Genomic DNA, 19,950 nt, shown 5'->3' on the forward strand with positions numbered 1-19,950 from the left:
ACAAGCCATTTAAGAAGATAAATTGCAAGAGGTATGAATTAATTAAGGCTGCAGACAAAACCACTGAGGGAAGAACAGGATGGATGGCGTATTTCTCTTCCAACACCTTGTTACACGTTACCACTCAATTTGGGAGAAGAGTTCCTATTCCCAAACATGTGAAAGAGATATACCCACATTCTAACCCTGGAGAAAACACACAGTGAAAATTTACTAATATGTTGTTTGACTCAAATGACTGATTTCATTACAGCAAGGAATTTCTTCTGTGTGTGTCTCTCTCTCACAACCCACAGTCACACACTTTACTTTTAAATCTTAATGCTAAGAATGATCTACAGTGATTTTAACTGGTTTTTATGCTGTGTTTAAAAAAAAATATATCCCCCAGGCCAAGACTGTCAACACCGCAGCTGTCTACATTTTCACAGGTAATGATCAGAGTTTTATTAACTTCTACCACACCTTCTATCACACATACCTGGCAATTAGGAAAATTTTAAATAAGTTTCCTTAAATAGCCACCTCCTATTAAAGTCTGTCTCCCCAGTCTCTCAATAAATCATGAGCAAAAAAAAAAAAAAAAATTAGAGAAAGAATTCTAAAAATCAAAAGTTCTTCTCCCTAAATCTTAACATGGTAAAAACCTTCACAGAGAGACACCAATAACTAGTTCTTAGCTAAAAGGATCTCTTCAGTTACTACCTCTCCCCCACCTCAAAAAAAAAGCCCATCTCTTATACTCTGAACCTATTTTGTCAGCTTTGTATTACTGATCTATATTTGTAAGGTACGATGCAAAAATACGAAGGGTTTTGATACCAATGGGTACTTGTTCAAGTAAGTGACTTGCAGTCACATCAGGCTGTAAAGCTTTTTTTTTCCTTTTTAATCCTATCCGATGAGACAATGGAAACAGAAACTGCAAATTCCTGACTTAGTATCTAAGCAAGGACTGAAAACCAGATTACTCAAACTCAACCTCCAAGATAAGTATGTGAAAAGCACTTCTTTTAAATGAGTCATACGTGCTTTAAAAATCATAGAAGTAGGGGCTCCTGGCCAATGTCAACTCGGGGGGTGGGGGAGGTGGTTTTCTTTGTAACTGCGAATAATTGATTACTACTCTGTGCATGAAGAACTCAAGGTGGCTGACTTAGTTGAAAACCGAAGAGTAGATATTCTTCCCATCTTTGAACTTCTTTTTAAACAAGAAAAAGTCATTTGAAAAACAGGGGTGCCTGGCTGGCCCTGTCAGAAAAGCATGTGGCTCTTGCTCTTGGTGTTGTGAGTTCGAGTCTCATGTTGGATGTACAGATTTAAAATAATTAAAATATATATCACATATATTCATTATCCCCTTGCTCTTCACACTCAGTACCCAAGACTCAAATACTGTTACGAAAACTCCAGCCATTGAGTCCTAAGCCTCAATAGTTCACACAGATCAGAAAGGCAAGGCAAAACACAAGGTCTCAGGAGAAAAAAATCAAGACCCCACCACAAAGGACAATACTTTGCTCCTTTAAGGAATATCACTAACCCTTCTTTGAGGTAATTGTAAAGTATCTGCTTGGCTGTCTCCTCATTGCTTTGTTGAGTGAGCTCTTGCGGGCCTTTCAACAGATCTGGTGTGGCCTGGAATATAAAGGCTGTTATTAGATCACAGGATGGAGTTTCCAGGAAGCAGGCAGAAACCCTGAAGCAGAAGCTTCCAAACACCTTCCTACTTTCCGAAAACAATTCCTCAGGTAAGGATCCTCATTATAACTGGCTCCACCAGTTAGTAGCTCTGTAACCTTGAGCAAGTTACTTAACTTTACCTCACCTCAATTTTCTCACCTGTAAATGGAGATTAATCGTACCTACCTTCACAGAGTTGGTGCAGTCCTGTAATATGTAACAAATAGTGGCTGGCACTTAACACCCTTATTAGCACTTTTATCACTATCATTATTTTTTATGGGTACTACCAAAACACTAAATATATCACTTAAATAAATTCCATCACTTTTGGATTAACCTAAATTAGAATTAACCTAATTCCTCAGGCCAGGTATTAACCCGGTCGCTCAATTTCATGAGAAAAATCAGTATATCTACACATTCTACACATACCTCAACACTGAACCTCCGGATGGAAACAAATTCTGGACACTTTGAGATCTCACACATAGGCTGACAAAAAAAAATCAAGCCTCTCTGTACTCTGACAAGTCCGTTTACAGGCAAGACCACAGTGGGATTCTCGGTGTACTGAACTGACTTGGAAAACCATACAATTGGCAGTGGGTTGAAAACTCCGCAGGGGAAAACTAAAACAATATCAGATACGCAATTGCTGATTCAAGATAGAGGGTCTGTGTTCCCAGAGCCTCCCGCAGCATGAGGCTGCAGAAGGAAAGCAAAAAGAAGGAAAGAAAGAAGGACCCACTAGCATCACCTGAGTATCTGAGGTGGAAGTAAACGTCTTCACAGAAATCTTCTTGGCACCAGAGTCAGGCGAAGTTGCTAGCACCCGATTCTGTAACATCAGCGTAGCGGTGGCTGTTTTGATTTCCTCCTCCTTTTTACTTTGTGCTGGGATGGAAGATGCATGCGTGTTTGTACTCTCCCGACCACTTCTGGTTTCTGGAACTTTCCCATCTTTGCTCTGCTGGGGAGGCCTGAGGGGGGCCCCCTGTAGCTTCGCGAAGGCACGGCCCACACTCTGTTTCCCACGGTGATCCTGAGCAGGTGACCTCTGCGGGCAGACCTGTGACGGGCGGAGGAGGTGTTCGCTGGACTTGCCCAGGTTCCGGCTAAATTCACTCAGGTACTCGGAGTTCCCCTGGAGACCAAAGGGAAAGGCACTATCCACGCTTCTGGACCTCTTCCTGTCTTCAGGGTTGATTCTGTTTCGCTTCCCAGACCTTCCTCTCCTCTGGAGCCCAGATTTTTGGTCAAACTTTTCGATCAATTGATCCACGCCAGGAATGGATCCTGTATCAATATCCCGCCCAGTTCCTGGCAAGAAGGGGATGTACCGTCTGTTTTCATGACGATTCACATTGTCAGCATGGATGGCACATTCCTGATCATCAAGTAAAAATCTGTACAGAGAGTTGGCCGAAGTGGGAGTTGCCGATGAGGAAGAGGACCTCCGGGACCGAGCTCCATCCAAGACGGGTCCCGCGGAATCCTGTCGCCGGAAGGGAAGCACGTCCGGCCTGGCTTTCTTGGTTTCGGGATGGGTGTGTGGGCTGTGGGCAGTTAGGGACCTCCCACTGGGGGAAAGGGCCTCCTCTACCAGCCCCTCCTTGGTGCAGCTCTGAACATTTACGCACACTGAGGTCTGCTTCTTGGGGTCATCTATGACCACAGAGCTGCACAAACGAATGGCCGTCACGCTGGATTTGCCCACATCTTCCAAAGGAGAGCTGCTAGGCTGCGAACTACTAGGTTTGGGGAAGCATGTCCAAGCCTTCTTATTGTTGGTACCTTCTGTTAAAGTGTTTAACCAATTACTCTCAGGAGGCTGGTGATTTTGCAAGTTCAATTCATTCTTTTCAGGGTCGTAGGGCTGCAAAAGCTCTGGATGCCGCTGAAAGTTGAGCATGTGAGATGGCTTCACCGGCCCCTCTTTGCCTTCTAGAACCCCATTCTTGCCCTCAAAGAGAGAGGATTGTTTCAGGTTTCTTACAGGACCAGGTTGGGCATAAGGATTTTCTGGGAGCTGCAATTCTGCGCTGTCCTCCTCTAGCACAGACCCGTTGCTGGAATGCAGAGGCAGGTTATTTATCACTGGAGATGGAAATGGTGGCCCGTTTTCAGAAAAAGACGAGCCTGCTAGACACCGCTCTGTGTTATTCAGGACGATATAGGGGTGGCCATCAATTCCCTGTACCCGAATACTGACACCATAGGAGCCTGCCTTAGAGTTCTGGGCATTCCTTGATTTTTTGCCATCATCACTTGCGAGTCTCAGATGGACACCATATTCTTGCTGCACATGTTGATATTCACCGAAATACAGCTCCATGGTTCACTGGTTCTCGCTACCAGGGAAAAACAGGTAAAAAGAGGGCATTAGGTACGAATCGTATCTGTTTAAATGAAGATTATGAGGGGCAAGTTCAAGAAGACACAAGGAGCAAGGACACTTCAGAACCAAACGGTCACCCAAACAGGCCTTTCCGGATGCCCTCTGTGACCACAGTGTTGTCAACACTGGGCTTGAACCCTGGCCTCTGGGCGGAAGGCTGGCATACTAACCTGACGCCTTTGGCATAACTTCCTTACTCCGTTTCTAGTTGACAGCCCGTTCTGGTTGCTTTGGGTTTTTTTCCTTAGTTGGTTTCTTCCCACTTTATGCTATTTATTTTTAACCAATAGGATGTTCCAGTTACCAGCATTTGAGAACAAGGTACTTTTCCACGGAGCAATTAAGAGCTAAGGAATTCTGATGCTCACCATTTTTCTTTTCTCCCGTACTATTATTGACCTTCTTGTGGGAATAACACTTTCAACCTTTTTTATGTACAGCCTTGCTTTGAAATCTTTATCACTATTTATTTGGATATAACATTTAAAACATTTTTGACTTTGTGAGGCTGACAATCAGAGAAAATGATTAAAAATAACTCTTCATCATCTTTTCTTACCAAAAGGGCTCCAGTAACACATTGATCTGAAAAATGTAATTAAACACTGAGGGCTCAGGGCCCTTTACTTTGTGATGTATCCTAACGCTAAGAATCGGGTGCCATCACCTTTGGTGGGGTGGGGCCACCATGTCAGAAAGACCGCACACAGATGACCGGGAAGGACACCCAGCCCACCCCACCCTCAGAGACCTCCCACCAGAAATCACTTCCACCCCCTGAAGAACTCTGAGAGCAGAGAAGCCCCAGGAAGAACAGTAGCAACTGGTCACAGAGAACAGCTGTGTCATTTCTTTCACTGCTAGGGGCCTTTTTCAGTTGTCTTTCTATTCTGGACTCAGTCTGGCAGCACATTTTCTGAGAAAATTATCTATCAGATCCACATTTTCAAATTTATTTGCACAGAGTTTTTTTTTTTGTTTTTTTTTTTTTTTTACAAAGCATAGATCATTTCATCTCTTTTATATCTCGAGTTATCCAGTGTCTTTATTTGTGCTTTCTTCACCGGTCTCTTGTGTAAATAAAATGTGTATCTATATATATTTTTTAATAATTGTTCTCCTAAACAACTAGTTCTCAAGACATAGCAATCATTTTTCTAATTTTTTTTTTAAGTTTCTTGATTTTTTGAGAGAGAAAGTACAAGTGGGGGAGGGGCAGAGAGAGAATCACAAGCTGCCTCCACACTGTCAGCATGGAGCCTGATGCAGGGCTTGAACTCTTGAACCATGAGATCATGACCTGAGCCAAAATCAAGAGTCGGATGCTTAACTGACTGAGCCACCAAGGTGCCCCTCCTTTTTTAATTTTCTTATTGAGTTCTAGTTCTTTATTATTTCCTTCTGCTCTCCTTTGCTTTTGTTTTTCTGTTTCCAATTTCATGACTTGCGTGCTTCATTTACTTTGATTCTTTAATTATACCCCATGAGTTGTGATATCTATGTCAGTTAGGAACTGGGCTGGTTTCTACTAACAAAGAGACCCAAAATAGCAACTTAAGAGTTAGGATTTTTTTTTTCCCCCAGAGGTAGGAACTCCAAGGCTGGAATGGATGGCAGGATATTTCTGAGCAACACCTCTTTTATCTTTCCAGTCATCTACTTGTAGCATGTATTAGACACTTTATGATTGGCTAACCAGCATCACATATGCCAAAGGTTTATCAGGCCAGCTGAGTCAACCTTTCTAAGGAGATTTCCGGAAAGTCCCATCCATCAATATTACTTTATATCTACCTCATTGGTGAGAACTTGATCATATGACCACCCCCATGTACAAGGATGGACTGGGGAACAGATTTTTAGCTGGTCACTGACACTCAAAAAAATCAACGTGGTGTTAGTAAAAAGGCAGAAGCAAACAGACACTCGGAGAGCAGCCAATAACTCCCACCACAGTAATGTTTCTATCATTATTTCCTAAATAGTTTCAAGTTGTGGTTTTGATTTCTTCTTTGACCCATGAGTTGTTTCTCAGAAAGTTTTTTCACATCCAGTATGTTTGCTGTTGTGTTGTTTTGGTTTAGAGGATCTTTATTTCTCTATGTTGTTAATTTCTACATGCACTGTAGCCAGAAAATTAAACTTCTATTATTCCTTCCTTTTTAAATGTACTGAGGTTTCCTCTGTAGGGACAATTTTTGCCAACATTTAATGGGTAATGGACATAGCCTCTTTTTTAAAGCATGGAATTCAAAATACATCCATACAACTTTAGCAATTATTTATTCAGCTATCATACATCCTTACTTATTTCATCTTTTCAATTTGCCTTAAGTCTTCCTGGATGTAGCAGTCTCCTACTAGCATGGTGCTGTCACTTCTGCTGGTGACTATTCTTTTAAATGCTAAATATGTTAGATGTCATCACCTCCAATTTTACAAAGAAGAACAATTTAGAGTGGTATATTCATCTGCAAATTCATTATTAAGTCACCAATCCCAATTATGTCATTATGCCTACTTTTACTTTCAGAGTTATACTAACAGAATTAAGTGATTTCATTTTAATCAAAATAAAACAAGACATAATGAAAACCTGGCCTCTTCAGCCTCCGTTCCCCATCCGGATCACAGTCCCCAGAGGAAACCAACTGCAAATTTTAGCTGTTTCTCTGGTATACACCTCCATGTTGCTCAGTACTATGCCTCGCAGCAACTTTGTATCCCTTTTACATATGGGACACACCATACATACCAATTTCTCACTCTGCTAGCTTCTCAATATTATTTATATTTGTATTATTATGATATTTTTATATTACTTTAATATATACTGTTATGATTATATAAATGTTTATTCATTAAAGAGCCAAACTGAAAACTATGGCCATCTCTCCTTAAAATATTTAACTTTTCTAGAGTTAATATGTGATTGCTATTTGCACTTGCCTTCATTTCAATATACCTAACCTTAAATTCTTTCATCTGCTACATGACATGTTAGATGCTTACCTGTATTCATTTTCAAATAACCAACACATTAGATGATCTGGTGCCCTTTTCCCCTGGTGCAGCCGCCAATCCTCCTGCTCTCTATTAAGGTCTGGTTACTCTCTTCCTTCTGCACCATATTGTTTCCTAAGTTTTGGAACTTCCTTGTTCTTGGTTTACCCAATTGGTCTGACAGAGCACAACTGAGTAGCTTCTTAAGAAAAGACCCAAGAGAGTAAACTTTTTCAGTCCTTGTATTTTGAAAAATGTCTTTATTCTATGCTTACTTTTGATTGATAGGCCAGCTGGATTTAGAATCCAGGTTAGAAATAATTTTCCCTCAGGGCGCCTGGGTGGTTCAGTTGGTTAAGCGTCTGACTTCAGCTCAGGTCATGATCTCATGGTTCGTGAGTTCAAGCCCTGCAAGCCCTGTGCTGACAGCCCAGAGCCTGGAGCCTGCCTCGGATTCTGTGTCTCCCTCTCTCTCTCTGCCCCTCTCCTGCTCGCGCTCTGCTTCTCTCTCAAAAAAATAAATTATTAAAAACAATTTTTCTAAGAAATAAATTTCTCTCCAATTTTTTAAAGTATTACTTCCATTATCCTGTAGCTTCCAGGGATGCTGTTAAGAATTCTACTATTAAGACATCCTTTCTTCCAAGTGTGCCCTGTTTCTTTTTCTCCCACAGTTTTTAGGACCTTTTCTTTGTCTCTGCTCTTCTGAAATTTCACCATGACGTATATGAATAAGGGTTTTGTAAGACTGGGCACTTTTATAAAACATGGGTGTTTAATGTAGTTCTTCAATCTGGAAATTCATGTCATCAGTTCTATGAAACGTTCTTATTATTTCTCTGATAATGTTCAGAGAACTGTTTTGGTCTTTGCATGTAATATATTAGTAATGTTGTATCTGTTAGGCTGTTTCAATTTTCTTTTCTTATCCACTTCTCAATTCTGTCCTTTTAATTCTACTTGAGAGCTACATCCTCAACTTTTTAAAAAATTCAAGTATTTATCATCCCCCTTATCTCCTTTTTGTTCTCCAAGTGTTCCTGTGTCATAAACGCTATTCTCATTTTAGACATAAGATAGCTTCTCTCCCTTGGAAGATACTAACTATAACTTTTTTCAAAAAAATAAGTTTTTTCTGCTTTCTGCTGTATCTGCATCTGCTATAAGGTTTCTCCTTTCTGATTTGTTTTGGTCCTTTCTTTCACGTTGAAACCTTTCCTAGTAAGACTGGGATCCTTGGCTGCCCAATCCTATTTAGCAGTGAATTCCTAAAAGCAGATTGGAGGCTCTGTGTGTGTGCAGCAGAGTTATTAGCTAGCGAGCTTCAAGTAATGGGCGTGGAAAGGTGCCAAGATTTCCAATGAGGGACACGCACATTTCAGGATCTGGAGCATTTTCTTCTGGCGCAGTTTGATTTCTCAAGGAAGGAATCTCCCAATCCATTGCTGGGGCTGCCCAGGCCTGGCTGCGGGCACTGTGAGACAGGGCAGGGGAAGAGTGTAGAGGTTCCAGCTTTCATTCAATCCCTTTATTTTCAGCCACCCATACTCCCTTCCCTTCCTCGGGGTGGGCAACAGAGCAGAAGCACGTGGGTATCCAGATATCCAGGGTGTAGACGAGGCCCTGGACAGCTAGCTGCTCCAGTTCTCAAGGCACTTACACAGTTCCCTAGAATTTGGCCCCTCATCCCTGCCTCCTATGGCAACCCAGGCTTCATGCCTTCCATCCCTGAGCCTCCCAGCAGCTCTCTAGGAAAGTCACCTCCTTTCTCCACCACTGCCACCACAGGGTGAAGCCCAATCACGCCACCAATACAATGGTCACTCTTCTGTGTGTGATCGAGCTCATCTCCACAAGGTCTACACTGCCATTCTTCATCTTCATAGCTTTTAACATTTTTGCGCCTTTATGATCTTTTGAGTGTGATTTTGAAAAAGGTAAGTCGCCTGCTTTTAAACTGATCTAGCTTGACAAGGCTAGTAATATTTATAGAACACCTCAACACTAGAATAAGAACAGCCAACGTGCCTTACGCTGAAGAAGCAACGCACAAAAGGCCAGGACCAAGATGACCGGGTGTGTCTCAATCCTGACTCTGAGCAGGACTGGCACGTTTTATTCTGGATGTCTACAAGTGTTCGTATTCATTCAAGTTTGTAACAAGTACTTTTTTAACACAAGAGCCTCTGAACAAACAACTTTACTCCCTGCAATGCTTTGTTTATGATATTTGCTAAATGGGTCACAACTTCCTCACCAATAATCTCTTCTATGCTGACTCTGAGTTTTCTATGAAAATATTTCTTCTAATATTTATTAAGAAAATTCTTTTCGAGGGTTTTACAGCCCTTTTCATTAGCTGCTGCTACTACAGTCAACACTAATTACATTTCAATCTTTGAATAAGGCCACCTTGGTTTATTATAATCTTAGCTCCCTGTTAGTAAATTAATCCACATATTTGAATTTCATGAAATGTCCACTATTTACATTTCCTTGACAACAAACCTCAATCCAATATTTTCACAGAATGACATTTCTCAGCTGGGCACGGGTGTTTTAAACAAATGTGGATTTCCTTCCCAATCACAGTGTAAACACTGAATTAATGAATGAGTTTAAGGACAGCTGTTCATTTTCAGATACCAGGCCATGCCACAATCCTAATGCTCTCCACAGACACATTTGCTCAGTTGGGGACTAAGCCCAACCAAGGACTTACATAATTTGGCAATAAATGTGGACCAATTGCCAGGATGTAAAATTGTGACACTTGGCAAATAAAAGTGGTGTTTTGGAGTGGAAATAATGCTTTTGGAAAAGACCACTAAATGATGATAATTGCTTTAGTTAGCGAGATCAATGAGTGTGTTTCTGAGTAAGAACAAAGAGCTTAGCACTTGGAAGTAGGAACATATGCCAGACAGAAACATTTCCTCTCTCTGGGCCATCACGTGTTATCAGCTGAGCACAGAGATTAGCGACAGTGCTGGGCCACACATCCCACCTCACTGCTCTAATTCCCAGGGGAACCCCCAAGACCTGGAAACATAGTCACTAGCCACTCCAGAGGCTCTCCTAGCTACCGGGGAAACACCACTAGGCATTTGGAAATGTCTCCGCCATGGCTTGCCCTCCGTCCTGAGGATGACAGTCCCCACGAGCGAGGCCAGGCTCGCTCAAGCCCCCAGCACAGCACCTGGCACAGGAAAAGAATTCTGTGTATGTCTGCATGGAATGAGTAATTCTTATTTTATCATACAAGTCGTTTAAAAGAGCATCTAAAGCAGAGGCAGGGAGCTAATGAGCTTCCTCAGAGCAGTCTTGAACTTAATTCCAAGAAACAGGAAGTGAGCGACAAACCAAAAAGTAATGTCCCCTGAGTGGGATCCTGTAACTGTCTCGCTCCGAGGGAAGCTGCCGCCAGTCTGATGATACACACAAGTTAACATGTGTAAAGAGTGGACAAAACATTCACTCTTAAAAGACCACTTGTAGGACAGGTGGGAAGACATGAATTTTAGGGGAAGTATCCCCAGTAGAACGTCAACTAGATAAAAGTGAAAAATCAGAATGCGGAAAGCCTAATATTAGCAAAATGCAGATGGGTTTTTAAATGTGCTCATTCCCAAACATGACAGAAAGAGGCAGTCTTACCTCAACTAAGCTTTATGTTCTTTCTTTTTTTTTCTTTCTTTCCTTCCTTCCTTCCTTCCTTCCTTCCTTCCTTTCTGTCTGTCTATCTATCTATCTATCTATCTATCTATCTGTTCTGTGGTGCAAACACAGGAAACTGATCAAACTTTTAAGATTTCAAAGGAAATGTCTTCACATTGTCAAGCCTTCAGAACTCCCTGGGAAAACAGTTTCAAAAATAAGCTTTGAGGTTTGAAAATGACAGCAGAGTTGCTGTCTAACCTACGTAGTTCAGTGTGGTTTGAAGAAGGTAAGAATGACAACCGAAAGTTTTGTATTTAGGGGGAAGAAATTCAGCTTTTTTTTTTTTCTTAATGTTTTTATTTATTTTTGAGACAGAGAGAGACAGAACATGAGCAGGGAAGGGGCAGAGAGAGAGACACAGAATCGGAAACAGGCTCCAGGCTCTGAGCCGTCAGCACAGAGCCTGATGTGGGGCTCGAACTCACAGACTGTGAGATCATGACCTGAGCCGAAGTCGGACGCTCAACCGACTGAGGCACCCAGGCGCCCCTAAATTCAGCTTTTAATATTGAAGGCTGCCGCTTCCTCCTAAATACCCTCCCCTCATACAAAAAGGAAAGTGGCTAGAGGAGGGGGTGGGGGGAGTCGGTAGAAAGGTTCCTTTTATACTAGGGATGGACACTTTGGCCATCTAGGAGTCTAAGGATCGGGGGTCACTAGGACTAACCAGTCTAACCACACTCAAACTGGAGCACGGACACCAAGCTGGCTTTCCAGGGACCCCCACCTGGCCTCTGGAAGTCTGCTCCTCCTGTCCCCATGGATGGTCTCCATCACATCAGTCTCTGTTCCACTTTTGTCATTTTGATCCCACTCCTCTTTCCTTACCTGCTTGGCATGTGTATTATCAATAAATTTATAGTGTTCTTACATTCCCAGCTTCAATTCTAAAATTCATTGCCTGACATTTTATATTCCACATGAAATATAAATACATTCTGAAAAAAATACAGAATTCGTGTCCAAACAATGTTGATGATCTGTTATTCATCCCTTTTTACCTCTTAACCCTGAAATCATTTCTAAACAATTCTCCTCCCAGTGCAGGGACAAGAGATAGAAGTTTGCAATTCTGGGGGTGCCTGGGTGGCTCAGTCGGTTAAGTGTCCGACTTCGGCTCAGGTCATGATCTTGCAGTCCATGAGTTCGAGCCCTGCGTCAGGCTCCGTGCTGACAGCTCAGAGCCTGGAGCCTGCTTCAGATTCTGTGTCTCCCTCTCTCTCTGCCCCTCCCCTGCTCATGCTCTCTCTTTCTCTGTCTGAAAAATAAATAAAAACATTAAAAAAAAAAAAAAGAAGTTTGCAATTCTGGGAACACAGCACCAAGGTACAAGGGTGGGGAATGTGTCTGACATTTGACTCAAGTCAAATCCTGGCTCTGGACAAGTTCTTTATCATCTCTGAATGTTTCCCTATCACTAAAGCCAGATTATTGATGATGAGTGTATTTGGTAATTGAGAAAATTAAATCATATATTATATGCTAAACAAAATAACAGGAAATAATAAGTGAAAAATAAGGAATGTGGCATTTATGGCTACAAGAAAGTAACTTTGATCATAAAATGTTTTTCAATACTTACGAGTCAGAGACTAAAAACCACACTGGTTAACCAAACAGCTTTTAACCACCAACATCCTGAAATAAGTTATTAACTAATTAAGAACGCAGACAGCTGAGAATCTAAAGTACAGTGCTATGTCTACAGTGGAAATTTAATAAACAACTGTTGCAAGTATAAACGGATGTCTGTATGTTGCCAAGCACACAGAAAAGATCTTATCCAGAGACAGATCCATGACATTTGTGCTACAGTTTCCTATAGGGAGCCTAAGCCCAAAATACATAAACACAAGGTTATCGATCACTGCCTTTTTTCTACAAGCCGAAATCTAGCCTCAAAATCCTCAACACTACACCCCTGTAGTCACTGACAATTAGTGTAGACATAAAATAAAACCTACTTGCCGGGGTGCCTGGGTGGCTCAGTCAGTTAAGCGTGTGACTTTGGCTCAGGTCATGATCCTGCCATTTGTGAGTTTGAGCTCCATGTCAGGCTCTGTGCTAACAACTCAGAGCCTGGAGCCTGCTTCGGATTCTGTGTCTCCGTTCTCTCTGCCCCTCCCCTACTCACATACTCTCTCTGTCTCTCTCTCTCTCTCAAAAATAACATTAAAAAAATTAATAACTAAATAAAATTGTTCTTGATATTTTAAAGCAAGTTGTCCTGCCGCTATAAAAACGAAGAACCAGGGGCGCCTGGGTGGCTCAGTCGGTTGGGCGTCCGACTTAGGCTCAGGTCATGATCTCACGGTTTGTGAGTTCGAGCCCCGCGTCAGGCTCTGTGCTGACAGCTCGGAGTCTGGAGCCTGCTTAGGATTCTGTGTCTCCCTCTCTCTCTGTCCCTCCCCACCTCGTGCTCCATCTCTCACTGTCTCAAAAATAAACATTAAAATTTTTTTTTAAATAAAAAAAAAAGAAGGGTTACTCTTCAAGGAGGCCTTCCTGCTTGCCATATTCCTGGCAGCCAGAACAGCGTCTTACACATGGCAGGCACCAAATGAACAAATGAATGAACTAATTAGTAATGTATGCACGATGCACACAGCTCCTTTTAAAATGGGAACAATTTTTAAAAAGTCAAGGCTTTCCAAAACAAATCTCCTATGCCCACCTTTCACACTGTTATTATATGTGTCGCTGTTTAAAACACTAGAACCTGGGGCTCCTGGGTGACTCAGTCAGTTGAGCGTCTGACTTCAACTCAGGTCATGATATCATAGCTCATGAGTTCGAGCCCTGCATCAGGCTCCATGCTGACAGCTCAGAGCCTGGTGCCTGCTTCCGATTCTGTGTCTCCCTCTCTCTCTGCCCCTCCTTCATTCGTGCTCTCTCTGTCTCTCTCAAAAATAAATAAACATTAAAGAAATTTTTTTAATTAAAAAAATAAAACACTAGAACCTGAACATCAGGATTATTGTGGCTTTTCTTCCCACCCCGGGCAGCCACGTTCATATGATGTGTGTGCTCGAAAAGCAGAAAGCAGGCCCTGGGTTATGAAGCGTCTCCTAAGGGAAGTAAAGAGGACACTGTGGAATTCCAACAAGGCCACCTAGAACAAGCCCCGTTCCTAGAACCTCCTCAAACGCAATTTCTGCCAAGTGAATTCCAAAGCTAAACATTCTCCCCTGGAATATACGTTATGCCTTCTGCAAAGTATCTCTTCTTGGTCACTCAAAATAAGATGACCAGGGAAATCTGTCCACCTTTGCCCACATCAGGGAAAAGATGGCAGGAGTCAGTATCATGAGCAAACCTGGCCAAATGAGAGCAAAATCCAGAGCCACCCAGGAAGGGTCCATGGCACGCAGTCTTCCCACTTCCCTTCAGGCATCGATTCATAAGCCAACCAGGTGCCTTAAATGTACCTCTCAGCTATCTGCACAGGACCCAGCAAGACTGCTACAAATGACAGGCACCTGGATTTGTCCCCAGAAGCTTACTCAGTATCATACAGCAGGACTGTTAAAAACAAAAGGTAACAGTGTGTAGCCACCCAAAAATCGTAAAATAGCAAATTAAAATAAACCTGAAATAGAAACCTAGCAGATTCCCACATGTGCAAATGCAGGTTTTCTGTTCATCAGTTATTACCCCTAATGTTTGGTGACGCCAGAAGCCTGATAAACTCTTGGGCACGTGGCAGGGGAAGGGGGACTATCCCAGAGGCCAAAGTCACACCAAACATGCTGCATCTTGCTCTCACCGGTTACTCGGGTAATTAGAGAACGGGTAGTTCTTTTAGATAATGTGAGCGTTTCTGAGGCCCTCACTTGCCTTCTTCTTTCCTGAAACACCCCCACCCACCCATCCCTACCTTCACACTCCACTCTTCATCTTCTGCCCCAGCCTCCCGGGCTGCACAGCTCCACACGGCTGAGCTCATTAGTACGACAGCCTTGAATTATAAATGGAAGTTGCCATTGTTTGTGCCCCACCACCACCACCAAATTCATGTTGAATTTCTAACCCCCAAAGATGATGCTACTAGGAGGTAGGGCCTCTGGGAGGCGTTAGGTCATTGAGGGTGGAGCCCTCATGAATAGGATTAGTGTTCTTTTAAAAAAGATGCCAGAGAGTCCCCTAGTCCCTTCCACCCTGTGAAGATAACAGCAAGAAGGCATGAGCTGTGAAACCCAAAAGAGGGCCCTCACCAGAACATCACAGGCTGGAGCCTTTATCTTCAACGTCCAAACCTGTGATAAGTCCATTTCTGTTGCTCATAACCTACCCAGTCTCTGGTATTTTGTTAGAGCAGCCCTAAGGTACAAAGACAGAAATGAACACGATATAAACAAATGCCATGTATTCAAATGAAATGTGTGTGCAAGTACCATTCACAGGTCATTTCAAAGCAAGAATCTGTCTGCTCTTGGGTCTCATTTCCCAAGTGCAGCACCCCTCCTCTCTGGTCTCGGGGGGCCAGAAGCACCAAGGTCAAGTCAGAACTGGGAGCTTCTCCCTGCACACCTTTGTAACCCCAGCCCTGGCAGTGATGGGCAAAGGCCGTCAATTCCATTGTCTTTGTTTTATACAGAAATAACAATGTTTTATGCAGATGTCTCCGGTACGGAAGTTGTACAATTCATGATGTTTTTCAATGATTAGAAATTGAAGCAGTAACCAGAAACAGAAGTTTCAACTATGTAAAAAAACAAAAATATTACATATTTTATCCTTTTGGGATTTGTCAGTATATTCTTTGGTATTCATAGGAATATGGATGTTTCAAAATTTCACTCTCTTGAAAGCATGCTAAAATAGCCCACTCAGAGCCTCCACTAATCTTATTTTGTTAAAAATAGCTTTTCACAAGCAGTTTGAAACATTAAAACGTATTCCTAGGTGTCCCTATTTTCATCTTTCACAAGCTTATATAATGTACAGATGCCTTAAAGAAAAGGTTCTCAAAGACCCTTAGTGTTAACTTACTGTACAAATATAAAACCATTATAGTTCCTATGATACCATACAACCGTGTTTAAAAAAAATACATTTAAGAAGCCAATGCAATTTTTAAAAATACATTTAAGAAGCCAATACAATTCAGGGCACCTGGGTGGCTCAGGCGGTGAGTGTCCGACTTCGGCTCAGGTCATGATCTTGTGGTTTGTGAGTTCGAGCCCCACATCAGGCTCTGTGCTGACATCTCAGAGACTGGAGCCTGCTTCGGGTTCGGTATCTCCCCTTCTCTCTGCCCCTCCCATGTTCATGTTCTGTCTCTCTCTGTTTCTCAATAATGAATAAATGTTAAAAAAAAAAAGAACACTTTTTTTTTTTTTTTAAAGAAGCCAATACAATTCAAATTCACAACATAAATTTGTATCTAGGATAATGTTAATTTTGCTGAAACTAAATCACGATACCGGTGTGAACAAAAAGACACTGACCCATGCAGTGCAGATTTTCATGGTTTCACTGTGCAATTTTTTGTGCCCAGTTTTTAATTCAAACGACTATGAAACCTCCCTTTGTGCAGTCTGGTCACAAAACTACTGGGTATTCACATGGTGTGATGGCCTCATTTACATGCCCACTGTATCTCCGTGTTTTCCCAACACATCATGATCATTGAAATATGATGTTATTACCTAAACCCAACCCTTATAAACACAGCCATTGGAACTGAGTGTCAGTATCCAATTGTCACCTCATCACTCAGGATATGCTGACTGATGCTAATGTTTCCCTTAGTCACTAACAACTTCTCATGGAGAGCCCCTCCATGCTAGGCCCCCTTCCAAGGCAGTTACCCATAGAACTTACGCTCTAGTGGGGAGAACAAACAAGGAACTCATACAGCAACAATGCTATGAGGAAAAGGAAGCAGGGCAAGAAGAGTGCAAGGTGGTGGTGAAGGTCCTTCTGAGCTACAATGATCAAGGAAGCTCTCTCCGAGAGGGAGACACCTGATTTGAAGGCTATCAGGAGATCTTTGCAAAGTCGTGCGAGGGCCAGGTAGACACAACACCAAGTTTAGAATTCCCAAGAAAGGGATTTACGATTCGAGTTAGAAAATCAGCAAGAAAGCCAACCTGGCCAGAACTAATTAAGAGGTGAGCAGGGGAGGAGCAGGGGAGGAGCAGGGGAGCACTGAGCAGTGGGCAGGAGCCAAATGATGGGGGTATGCAGGAATCCCAAAGGGCTCCGGTCTCATCCCAAGTCAGGTAGTTAGTCACCAATGGGAGTCAAATGATGTTGAAAGCCAGTGGCTGGATGAGCTCCACTAGGAAGTCATGCAGATGCAGGGGCGGAGGACAGAGCCCCAGTGCCTCGCTGCACAGTGTGCTCCTGGACAGAGTAACAGCATCCCGTGGGAGCTTGTGAGAAATGCACTCTTGAGTCCCACCCACACCCAGTGAATCATTATCTGCATTTAACAAGATCCACCAGGAGGGCCTAAGCCCCACCCCAACAACACTGAGGAGTGAGAAGAGAAGGAACAAAGACATAGAGTAGGGACTGCCAGGGGGCAGGAGAAAACCAGGAGTGGGGTGGCCTCCAAGCCCACAGAAGCTGGGGTTCAAAAAGGAAGGAAGGTCCAATAAGGCAAATGCTGCTAGTAAGTCGGTGAAGACTAGAGAACGATCCCAGTATTAAACAGGATGGAGATCAAAGGTAACCTTGACAAGAGTTCTGTCACTGAGCAGGAAGGCAGGGAAACATGATCAGAGCAGACCAGCAAAAGAACAGAGTAAAGACAACTCTTCCAAGGAATGTCAATTATCATAGAAACTAAAACACAAAAATACAGGCAGTCAGGGAAAACTTCGGTGCCTCCTTTGCCCACCCCACTCTCCTTCCACCCCAAAATGAGCTATCTGCAGAATTTGTTTCCAATCCCCAGGGATGTGTTTGCAGCCCGGACAGTGGGGTGGGGGGTGGGGGGGGGGGTGCCAACGAAACGCAAAACCTGGTATTCACGCTCAAGGAATTCTGAGCCAGACTTTACCTACTTGAATGGAATATTACTTTTCTCCTTCCCCCTGGCAGTTGCCTATTGTCCCCAGTTGCAGCTGAACCTCCAAGGGTGTGCCAAGAGCAGCTCAAGTACAGTCTGCATTTAATTTAGACCAACGGCAAAGCACATGGAAATACCTTTTCACCCTGGGAATGCCAGAAAAGACATAAACAATTCCAACCCAAAAGAATCCAAAGGGGAAAAAAGTCACTCTTTTCCCCTCTCCTCTGTTGGTCTCCCCTTGACCTATTAATGCCCATGCCCACCCAGTCCTACTCCAAGCAGAGGGGAGTCTACATAGAATCACAATCTAAAGGTGGAAGGGTTTTCAGAGACCACACAACATACCCTTGACTTCTGTTAGAGGAACCACTTTCAAGCTCCTTAGTTCCAAGTTTTTAGACTCAAACCACTGCCCTGGGATCCGTTCCTATCCCCATTATCACTTCTCACTCGCCAGAACAGCAATTTCAGCTTACTCTCCTCTGCCTACACCCAGTATTGACGTTAGGTCCCTCATCTCTGTCTTACTGTCCCACAACATACCACATGGGAGCTGTTCGTTAGTTAATAATAGTAATAATAATAAATAGTAATAATGTAATTAACCCTTAAACATTCACACTATGCACCAAGTACTCTTCTAAATGCTTATATACTAAACATTAACCTACTCCGAGCTGTAATGTCTAAAACTAACCTCTGGACATCAGCCTAATGTTGAACATTAACACATACACTTCAACATGGGTGGGTAAGTGATGACCATATAGAAAAACACTGCAAAAGAAGAATGTACAAAGGTCTTATTTTTCTCCTAAGGGCTGAATTTAGAAAGGTTTTGTATTAAAACCCGAAGTGTAATTTGTTTTCCTGGCTAGCTCTCCCCAGGGGGAGCCTTCTAGGAGTTACAGCACTAGAAATCATGCTGTGAAGCCCTGGCAAATTTACCCTGTACTCTTTGACTGTCCTGACGGTGGCAGGAAGCAGACATTCCTATCAAAACAGGTGCCAAGTTGTGAAATGAAACAGCCAATAAAAGTAAATAACTTTTTTTTTAATCCTAGACATGAAAAAGATCACTACAAAGGAAAGAGAAAACATGAAGAGGAAAAGGAAGAAACACAAAAGGAAAACAATGAAAGGAAGTCCCTCCCTGGCAGTTAAGAGGTTTTAAAATTGCCCATCTGTAAGCGTAGAGGGTCACACATTTCTCTGGAGCGTCAGACTTGTTTCTGTTTCCCATGCCAGGGACAGCGCCTGTGACTTCTCTACTTACATGGAGTGAGCAGACAGCTGTAAGGCAAAGACATGATGATCTGTCTAAAGAAACTAGAAACACAAAGAACTCAAAATCAGCATCCCAGAGAAAAATCTGCCTCAAGGAAGCCTCAGCCTTTAATGTGGAACTTTTAACCACCACTCACATCCACCTTGCCATGTTCTGGCTTACAAAGCACTTCCAAGCTCACGATCTCGGGCAGGACAGGAGCACATGATGCTGTCTGATCACAGTGAAGAGCAGGGAGACGAGTCCAGCTCCGAGCCACCAGAGAGCATGCTCCCAGACCCTTCTCAGTGCTCTTCCTGCTTCTAAAACCAGGCCCTCCTGCTCCCAGGTAGGCTCAGTATGTTTGGGGAATGGGGTTATGTTTTTCTCCAACTAGGTGATTATAATCTTTCCAGTGAGCAGTATTCCCTTGATCCTAAGGCTTACTTTGGCCAAAAGCATCCCATTAGATAGCAGCAGACAATTCCAACAGAGGCTCTACCCAGGAGCTCTCACTTATAAATGTACCACTAAGAACACTACCTAAACCTACCTCCTACCCCAGATCACCAGAGGGAAGAGAGGTGCCTTTGTTGTTTAAAGGTAGAAAGGGAATGGAGGATATGGTTTATGAAACGGCTCCACAACAGTACAGTGGTGCCCATCCTTCCATATACAGGGCTGCATTAGTCTGCTCACAACAAGTACCACTGACCGAGTGGCTTCAACAACAGAACTTTATTTCTCACAGTTCTGGAGGCTGGGAAGTCCAAGATCAAAGTACTAACCAATTCGGTTCCTGATGAAATCTCTCTTCCTGGCTTATAGGCTGTAGACTTCTCGCTGTCATCA

At 42.9% G+C, this 19,950-nt stretch overlaps 1 protein-coding gene across 1 annotated transcript in view; it reads right to left on the reverse strand.

Annotated features, from left to right (window-relative positions):
- Window positions 1-4,021, reverse strand: part of CGNL1 (cingulin like 1) — a 97,267-nt gene extending 93,246 nt beyond the window's left edge. Inside the window, exons 1-2 of the mRNA XM_047075061.1 lie at window positions 2,444-4,021; window positions 1,544-1,638 (exon numbers count right to left, since the gene is read on the reverse strand). Coding sequence (XP_046931017.1) covers window positions 1,544-1,638; window positions 2,444-4,021 — 1,673 coding nt within the window. The remainder of the gene's footprint in view (window positions 1-1,543; window positions 1,639-2,443) is intronic.
- Between the last annotated feature and the right edge of the window lie 15,929 nt (window positions 4,022-19,950).

The sequence above is a fragment of the Lynx rufus genome, unplaced genomic scaffold, assembly GCF_022079265.1.
Source record: "Lynx rufus isolate CCGP_SWC_20201006 ecotype Redwood Valley unplaced genomic scaffold, mLynRuf1.p SCAF_13, whole genome shotgun sequence".
NCBI lineage: Eukaryota > Metazoa > Chordata > Mammalia > Carnivora > Felidae > Lynx > Lynx rufus.